This window comes from Cupressus sempervirens, chromosome 5, assembly GCF_028749045.1.
Source record: "Cupressus sempervirens isolate cs-2001-9-10 chromosome 5, ASM2874904v1, whole genome shotgun sequence".
In the NCBI taxonomy this organism is placed as follows: domain Eukaryota; kingdom Viridiplantae; phylum Streptophyta; class Pinopsida; order Cupressales; family Cupressaceae; genus Cupressus; species Cupressus sempervirens.
Window position 1 is genome coordinate 351487374 of NC_143122.1, and position 9286 is coordinate 351496659.

Here is a 9286-nt window from a genome sequence, read left to right on the forward strand (position 1 = left end):
AGTTCAAGATCATAAAAAGCTTATAAATGTCTTGAATTTATTAGAACACATTATTGACATTGTTAGTAATTACTTCTGAATTAAATTGTGAAAAGAACCATGAATTCAATCCTAAGAAACAACCACCACCAACTATGATGGATCAAACTACTCAATCAAATCCAGAAACTAAAAATCACCTTCCAACTACTTTGGCCCTGACGGATGTATATAAAAGCTCTCTACACTCCAATGCAAATTCCACTACTTCTTAAAAGTTCAAGATCGTAAAAGGCCTATGAAATGCGTTGAATTTATTAAAACATATTATTCACGTATTCACTATGGTAGAAACATTATGAAAAAGAGCCATGAATTCAATTCGGCCTTAGCAATCACAATCACGGTTCGGTGAATTTAGAACCAGCGAGCTATTTTGAAATAGACGTGGATTCCTTCCGGCCTTAATTTCACATTCGAAGCTCAGCAAAGAAATGGAGATAAAAAAACGCCAAGAGCCGTTTGCAAAGAAACATGGATTCATCATTATCGCATTAATTGTAGACAGTTTACCCTCTTAGATCACTTTTCAGAAGGTTGGGTTTTGATTCTTCTTTATAAATTTCAAAAAACCTTCAGGAGGTTTGTTTGAAGATTCATGCTATATCTCAAGCCGAAAACTCATTAGCAACAGCAGCAGTTGTTGGGTCAATGAACAAAAAATTCGTCCAGCATGAGGCGTACTTGTTTGAAAGTCACAGTTCGAATTTATATACAAAATATTTATATAGAGACATGAAAAATTGTGCCAACAGCAGCAGCTGTTGGGTCAATGAACAAAAAATAAGAAATTTGAGTTTGAAGAAATCAGACTTTCAAAAGCACAAATCCTGCTCTTTTCTCTTCAAAAGAATACTCTATACCTTGCTGCTCATGGTCATTGTAAACCTGTTGTAGCTGCTGCTGCTGAGGTCGTAATAGTACTCCACTGTGTGATGTTGTAGCTGCTGCTGCTGAGGTCGTAGAGTTGCTAATGACAACAGTGCTTGATGACGGCAATGGAGTTGCAGGAGTTTTAGCAGGTGTTATCGACATAGGAATCGCCATAGAGACAGGGGTCATGTTCTCTTCATCTGCCACAGTATTTGTTTTGTTAGGAGTGAACATTGGAATTGTTTTCAAGGGACTACCATTTGGCCTCATCTTGTTGAAGTCCTCGTTGCACTGGATTGGGAAGGAGTTTGCATTCGATTGGGATGGAGTTGTAGGAACAGGGGAGAGTGGCCGTCGATTTGGTTGCATGAAATTTGATTGATTTTCTTGACCTGGACCTGGAGACTGAGAATAGAACGAATGTTTGTGTGGATTCAGCCCAGCCACGTCCAAACCTCTTCTTCCTACCAAGAGAGAAAGAGAAGTTCTGTTAGTTTCTGGAGATTGAAAAACAGATTAATTGAAAACAAAGCAAGTTGCAAACAAAAAGGCTGATCTAGGAAATGTGATGGACAAATGAGATTCGTCTGTATGAAGCAAATTGAGTTGACCTCCCTCTATCTCTAAGTTATCAACCATAAAGATTGACACAAAAGTTATGTTAGTTGAATTTCAAGAAAACTGATACACTGCAAATACACCATCTGAATTGTTATTAAACAAATAGTTAACATAGAGATTGAACAAATAAAATAACTTTAAAGCTTATGTAATTGTGATTAAACAAATAGATAACATAGAGATTATTCTAAAGTAATTTGGTATATAGTTTTTTTGGGATTCATTAGCACAACGCACAATGAAACAACCTTTATTGAATACCAACAAACAAAAACACCTCCTCACAAATTTGATGTCATCTAGCTCTAAGAGATCAACCATAAAGTTGACTCAAAAGCCATGTAGTTGAATCTCAAGAAATAGATACTCTGCAAAAACATCTCCCGAACACTAATAAAATAGCTTTATAGCTTATGCACTTGTGATTAAGCAAATAGGTCACATAGAGATTATACGGGTCATTCTAAAGTAGTTGAATCTCAAGAAAACAGATACTCCGCAAAAACACCTCCTGAATGCTAATAAAATAGCTTTATAGCTTATGTACTTGCGATTAAGCAAATAGGTCACATAGAGATTATTCTAAAGTAATTTGGTATATAGTTTTTTGGGAAGGTTTATTGGGATTCATCTACACAAAAGCATTATGAGACAACATTGAATCTCAACAAAATTGATGCCCTCCAGCTCTAAGATTGACTCAAAAACTATATAGATGAATTTCAAGAAAAGGGATACACTGCAAAAAAAAACACCACCTGAATGCTAATAAACTAACATATGATTAAACAAATACGTCATTATTCTAAAGTGAAGCTTTATTGAATCCCAACAAAATTGATGCACTCCAGAAACACCACCTAAATTCTAATAAAATAGCTTATAGGGGTCATTCTAAAGTAGTTTGATATAATATATGGTTTCAAATGCATTTTAATTCTTGGAAAATACCTGCAGATAAGGTTTTCGTTTCCTCCTCGTATTGGTTCTGCATACCGAATGCTCTACTCTCTCTTCTGGTCTCCTTTACAAAATTTGGTGTTCCATGTGTTCCATGGCGAGAAAGAGCTGAATTATTGGCTTTTGGATGCAGAACATCGAAGGTAGTAGCAGCTTGTAGCATGGCTCCCCCAAGAGAGAGACGCCTGTTTCCATTTGCTGTTATTGGACGCTGGCCTTGAGTCTTTCTGGCACTAAGAGGTTTTGCAGGACTAGGTTTTGACCCAAAGAGGGCCTCTTGCTCTGTTATAAGCTGACCCTGCAACCTCTTCTGATCCTGCAATTCCTTTCCACAGTGAACAACTACTTTATTTATTCTCAAGCTGCAAAAGGGTCATATATGTGATGTTACTTACCCGTTGCCTTCTTCGTTCTTGTTCTTTCTGTTCTCTCATTAGGTTATAGTCTTCTAACATTTGAAGTAAAGGAACCTGGTTTTGGTTACATAATGATGTGTAAGAATCCTATTTCAACTGTCAAACTTGACTTTCCATAACAATAACGTTGATCTAAACTTACACCATCATAAAGGAACTCCTTGCCCCTTTCTTTCTCCCACGCCATGGTCCTTGCCACCAATCCTTCTACCATCACTGCATTGGCAAGTAAAGAGCAGTGACTCACAGTTGTCTATTATGACTATGTCTACGCTGAACTATGGTAGAGAATGCTTATAGTTTCTTACCAGGTAATTTGCTAACAGCTGCACGAGCACGCTCTGCACGCTTCAATGTAAGGTGCGCTCCCCTGCTTGCACTATATCGATTTTCATCCTGTTGGATTCATACATAGCATTAGATAAAAGCACTGTACTGTTGTAAATATAGAATTGACTATTTGTTATATTGTATACCTTGTTATAATCCTCCAGCCAGACCTCCTCTTCACATGCAAATATCCATTTTTCAACTTTCTCAAGGATTTCCTTCCTGCTAAATGCCTCTTCTTTAGTCAAAGCAATCTGTTCTTCAACAGATTCAAGAAGTACTGATGGATCAACCAACCCTGAAAACATTAAGAGATGAAACCAAAATCACATCAGTTGTCTGAGTGAAAATAAATATCTTTGGTTATATTCTAACATAAGAAGCAAAAAAAGCAGTGCCAAAAATTTACCAGAATCCAAGGAGGCAATTGCTTCATCCATAGCAATATTACTTTCTGAAAAAAGATGAGTTCTTCTACAAATTTCTTCCAACTCTGTTCGCTTCTTTAGAACAAGTTCCTTCATCTTGCTTCCTTTCAGCTCCTCTAGCCTTGCAACCTCTGCTTCAACCTGCAGAATCATAATCATATTACATATACAAAAAGTGAGCTTACATGCACAAGAATGACATCAATATCTGCAAACATCAGATTGGATATAGGTCAACCTGCATACATTTTCAATGAATTCCTCTGACAAAGAATTGGGAGAGCAAATTTCATGCTCTGAAGCTGCAATATTACAAGTAACACTCTGGAACATCAGTTGCTCTTCAACAGGTGTGTCCATTAAATTCCAGAGTTCAAGCATAGTAGTAGCCAAATCTTGAAGCTGTAAACATCCGCAGTAGAAGAGTTTTAGCACTGACACAGATCACAAAACACACAACTTGCACAAAACAATACAACAAAATAAAATAAGTTGTGCAATTAAAACAAATGCCCTATAAAAGAACTTACCTTTTGCATTCTATTTCTTTTTTCTTCTTGCAATCTATGAATTGTCATTGCTAGTCTTTCAATAGTATCATCACTAATGCTCTTTGCCTGTTCTGACTCATCCAAGCTTGGATGCACTTCTTTCACAGTGTATGAGAAATCTATGCCAAGGACCGAGCATAATTCATGAAGGGTATTACAATACTCAATTACTTTGAACAAGCGATTATTCTGGGGTAAAAACAACAGAGAGTGAGAACAAGGAAATGTGGAACAGAGACAATGAATGTAAAGGTGTCAGGACACATTAAATGAAATGATGTGGTAATCAAGAGGAAGTTTACAGTAAATTAAGACAAAGCACAAGTAGGTTGACATATACAGTTTAAGATATGGTATTTTGACACATCTTATGTTACTGGCCATCAAAATTCATCAAATGTTAGCAAAAAATAAATGAAAAACAATCAGTCTAGCGTCTGAAAAAAAGCCCCTCATAAATGAAAAATAGACATCAATGACAACTACCTCATAATATGTTTTCAAGCCAGAATCAGATTAGAATAACTGGGGTCACATATTAGAACTTTATATGCAATCTAGAGAATAAATATTTTAAAAGGATCTCTACATATAAAACAAGACTTCAAACATTCAGTAAGATGGGAGAGTGAAGAAAGCATTAAAAGCCCCTCATAAATGAAAAATAGACATCAATGACAACTACCTCATAATATGTTTTCAAGCCAGAATCAGATTAGAATAACTGGGGTCACATATTAGAATTTTATATGCAATCTAGAGAATAAATATTTTAAAAGGATCTCTACATATAAAACAAGACTTCAAACATTCAGTAAGATGGGAGAGTGAACAAAGCATTAAGATTAAAGCAACGTGTCGCTGAAAAGTAGGGAACTGTGAATTAACAGCAGGAAAAACTGATTGAACTGCAGTGATTACAATTGATCTCACACGTAATAATATTACCCCATACTTGCAAACAATAATTCTATACCGCAGATTGGCCATTGGACTGAAGAAAGTCTGAATCCCTTAAAATCGCCGACATAACATAACAAAGCCTAGATGTTTGAGCAAAATATGAAATGGACCAGTCATAAAATCCTTACCTTCTCCTCTTGAAGTGCTTGGAGTTGCCTCTGGTATTCTTCAAGCTTTCTTACAGATAAATCGCTATCGTCTACACTAACAGCAGAAGGATTGAGCTGCATATATCCAGTAATTTCATTTGAAATCCTTTGAATTTGTGTCTTAACATCCACAATCTGCTTAATCCGGTCTTCCTTTCTCCGTCGCATTTCTTCCAAGTGTGGAGTAATAGCTTCGAGTTGTTCCTTCAAGCTGCCTGGCTTTCTTTCTCCCTACATAATCAAAGTGTGTGCACATGTTCCGCTTCAAAATTTTGACATAAAAGGTAATGATACAAAGACTCATAAATTCCATTAAGCCAGAGTGGTCTGAAGAGTCTCTCATAATGTGTTTAGGAGATTGTTTATCTATAATAATTAAGTAAGAAACATTTTACTGAATCTTACAGCGAGTTATTACTGAACCTGCTTGAGCAGAGGGCGATCTCCAAGCGCTGAAATTATGGAAGCAAGCTCTGATTCATAATCTGCTATCATCTGATGAAGCTGAGCCCTCGATCGGTTCGCTTGATCCACTTTGCGTGTGTATACCTCCAAACACTCTTGTTCGAGCTGAAGCAACATTTTATCTCTTTCATCATCCGGTTCCCCTATTTCATCCCATATCAACTGAAATCAACCAACTGCTAGTTAATATCTCACCCAAATCTCTTTCAGGCTATTAAAACATTATGATTCATAAGCTTCATTATGTTATCATCATCACAGATATCATTAATACCCAGAAAAATAAACCCGTGTAAATCTGCAAATTCTTTTATCAGAAACATATTTCGGCTGAAAGAAAGTAGACTCAAAAAGTTAAAAGAAATTCAGCAAGGCCAACAGACTTTAAGATACAATTCCCCAGTGGGAAAACCAGCATGAATTCAACTAAAATAAGCACACAATTTATCCATTTTGTCAACAAAAAGAAAGAATCTCATTTAAAACAATTTTACCTGCAGCTCGTATAGAAGAGAACCACAAGTTGTTTCCAAATGGTATAGCTGATCCCGTTGCATGCTTGACATTTTGAATACGCTACTAGGTGATTCCAAACTATTCTGTATCCGCCAACAATAGCAGCTTTAGCAGGAATTTATGTAAAATAGATTTAAACATTTGTAACATATGAAACCCTACTTAATTTGATTTCCATGAAAAGATGCTTATTGTCAGGCCCAGACTTCCGGGTCTGGAAAAGATAAATGCTTTGGTAATATTAATTTGCCGCCAAATACTGTTTAAATAGACTACTATGCAGACCAAGGTCTAAGGTACAGTTTGAATGCCGAGAGTTTGAAAACTTCTTTCCAGAGGGTCATTTCCATATAATGATGAGGAGAAGCAATTTTTCTATGAAGACGGGTGCATTGGCAGTCCGTTAAACAAATTAAGAAGACGGACCATTAAAAGTAGTTCCACCGGATTCTCACCCGCCGTTAGCAGACGGACTTGACGATGCCGTTATGATAGCTTAAACCGGCAAGTTAGGCCAGTTTCTCGCAATTCAAGCTAGGACAGAAATTTTGCTTCCGCAAGAAAGCAAATGAGACGAAGCCCGCAGTTAAACAGAAGTCGGATATGGTCAATGAATCAACTGAGACAAACAAATAAACAGGAAGACTTCATGTTTTCCACCACAGAAAAACATATCACGAAAGCTTAAGGATGCGACAAAGGGCAAATGATCAGCCATCGGCACTCACAATTCTCAGGACAAATCGAAAGCATAACAAAACAGGGCCGCAAAAACGAGCTTAGTGGCTCCGCCAAACAGATAAAACGAGCATCCAGTTGAGTAGTTCATGGGAAAAAGACCAAATCCTGTAAAATTTTAGGGTTTAACAGGAATAAACATAATGCACTATATATCTAACATACTTTAGTCAGACTCTCTCCTACATTTTAGCAAACAGATTCCTTACCTAAAAGCACGATTTATAGTCACAGAGTCATTTCTTGACCAAAAAGTTTTAGAAAACAAACTGTGAACGCTTTCTCTCACTTTGAGCGCGATTTTCTGCGCTCATAAGTCATTGATTTTCAAAATTTAACATTAAAAACCTATTGCGAACAATTTACTCACCTGTAAATGCAATTTTCCACTTCCTTGAACTCAGATATTCTCTAAAATCTCAGTAGTTCACCGATCAAAAGAAAACATCGGTTCTGGCCTATCCTACTTCAGAAAATCGACCAGCCCAAACTATTTGACCAAAATGAAAGTCTCTTCAAAAAAATCAACCAGACCAAAGTCCTTCTTCGTTCGTAAGGAAAAGATCAAAATCAAAATATTAACACAAAGCTAAAGAAAATCTAGACTGAAGGCAAAAATGCAGATCTGAATCTCGAAAATTATAGTAAGAAGAGACTTGGCCGTCAATTAACACAGGTCGATATAGAGCCGTTAAAACATTATACATAATTTGGCGTATCGTAAGGTGTTATCTATTTTGTACCGTTTGTCAGAATACATACGTTTTGTGCCGTTTGAAAGAAGAAAACTGCTTGGTTTTTAAAAAACAGGGGTGGTTTTTTAAAAACAGGAGTGGTTTTGCGCATGAGGCGGAGAATTTGACCGTTTGATATTAATATATAACATTTGAACGATCTCGACGTTTGAATCATGTCTGGTCCCACCTCAACAAGGAATCCTAAATCCCGCTTAAATATTTATTATCTCATTGGCTTTTTCATTTATTGACCTGAGTGGCATACTAGTTCAATTAAAGGTAACACTTTAGTGGTAATTGTGTCTCATAGTGGGGAATTACTCTAGGTTCATGCACATATTAGGTCTAAATTTGACACTAGCATCTATTCAATTATCAAAATCTAGATGTTATTAAGGAAGAGGGTTTAAGAAAATCTTCCTAAAATTATCAAAATGTAGACCTTAGATCTTATTAAGGAAGAGGATTTAAGAAAATCTTGGTAAGGTTTTACATAGCGATGATTCTAAATTTGACACTCTTTTTGTCAAATCTAAAATTTTGTAATTATAATTGTATTTTAAATGTGAACATATACTGTAAATTAAATATATATTTTACAATAAAATTGATTAAGTACAATCATAGAACTATCAAATTTAATTAGATTTTCAATGGGCCCTTGGTTTATTGGTGAAGTTGAATGACTCACAAAGAGCCCACCAGGGATCAAGTTTTGTTGAATGCAAGGTTCAAAGACATCATAAGGGATGAGGTTGGGATCGTGCCCTGGGCAAATTTGGCAATGTGGATGCTCCTTAGTCCTTGGCTCTTAGCCGAATAGATTTCAAGCACGCATGGGCCCGTAACGAGTACCTAAAACTTGTTTGTGGATGACCTTCATAAAAAAATAAAAAATAAATCAGATTATTTTTGTTACTTATTGACGTAAGTATGTATCACTTTAGTGTTAATTGTATCTCATATTGTTGAATAACTCAAGTTTCACGTATATACACCTCTAAATAACATTTTGGACTAAGCTCAAGTGTGTAGACAAATTGGGGCCTAAATTTGACATTGACCTTATCTATTAATCCAATATTTCCTACTCATAGTTGTATTTAAAATGTAAAATATATATCATAAATTAATTTTACAACAAAATCGATCAAGTACAATCATATAGCTATCAAATTTAAGGTTGAAGAAGACTACAACTTTCTTTAGATATTATATAATTCCATGTCAAAACTCATTAATTACAATTACTTTTCTCCTTTATGCGTGTGTGTGTAAAAATGCATAAATGCATACATGTGTCTATAATGACAAAGATCACTAGAGATGCATTTCAAAATGTTGGCTTTGTTCATGTCGATGTGGTGTATGAATGATTATTCACTCATGTAATTTAGGTTATGGGCAGTATCACCTGATGATCTTTTTATAGGAACACAAACTAAATGGGGTCTTGGTCTTGTCCATGCTCAATGTCATCCCTATGCTTCTAGCTCACAA

The 9286-nt window shown here is 35.9% G+C and overlaps 1 protein-coding gene across 3 annotated transcripts; it reads right to left on the reverse strand.

Moving 5' to 3' along the window:
* Positions 1 to 500: 500 nt before the first annotated feature.
* On the reverse strand, positions 501 to 7761 carry PLE (Microtubule associated protein (MAP65/ASE1) family protein). Of its 3 annotated transcripts, none has more exons than XM_089830296.1 (13): positions 7420 to 7761; positions 6290 to 6394; positions 5754 to 5957; positions 5310 to 5561; positions 4198 to 4407; positions 3914 to 4069; positions 3649 to 3808; positions 3386 to 3537; positions 3218 to 3305; positions 3052 to 3125; positions 2889 to 2963; positions 2485 to 2809; positions 501 to 1376 (listed from the first exon to the last, which is right to left on the reverse strand). In XM_089830296.1, exons 2-13 carry the CDS (start codon positions 6359 to 6361, stop codon positions 847 to 849), a joined length of 2298 nt encoding a protein of 765 aa, XP_089686422.1. In that variant the 5' UTR covers positions 6362 to 6394; positions 7420 to 7761; the 3' UTR covers positions 501 to 846. The 3 variants fall into 3 exon arrangements, with proteins under 3 accessions (XP_089686422.1, XP_089686423.1, XP_089686424.1); XM_089830297.1 differs by lacking the exon at positions 7420 to 7761 and adding an exon at positions 6767 to 6786; XM_089830298.1 differs by lacking the exons at positions 6290 to 6394; positions 7420 to 7761 and having other exon boundaries at positions 5736 to 5872.
* Between the last annotated feature and the right edge of the window lie 1525 nt (positions 7762 to 9286).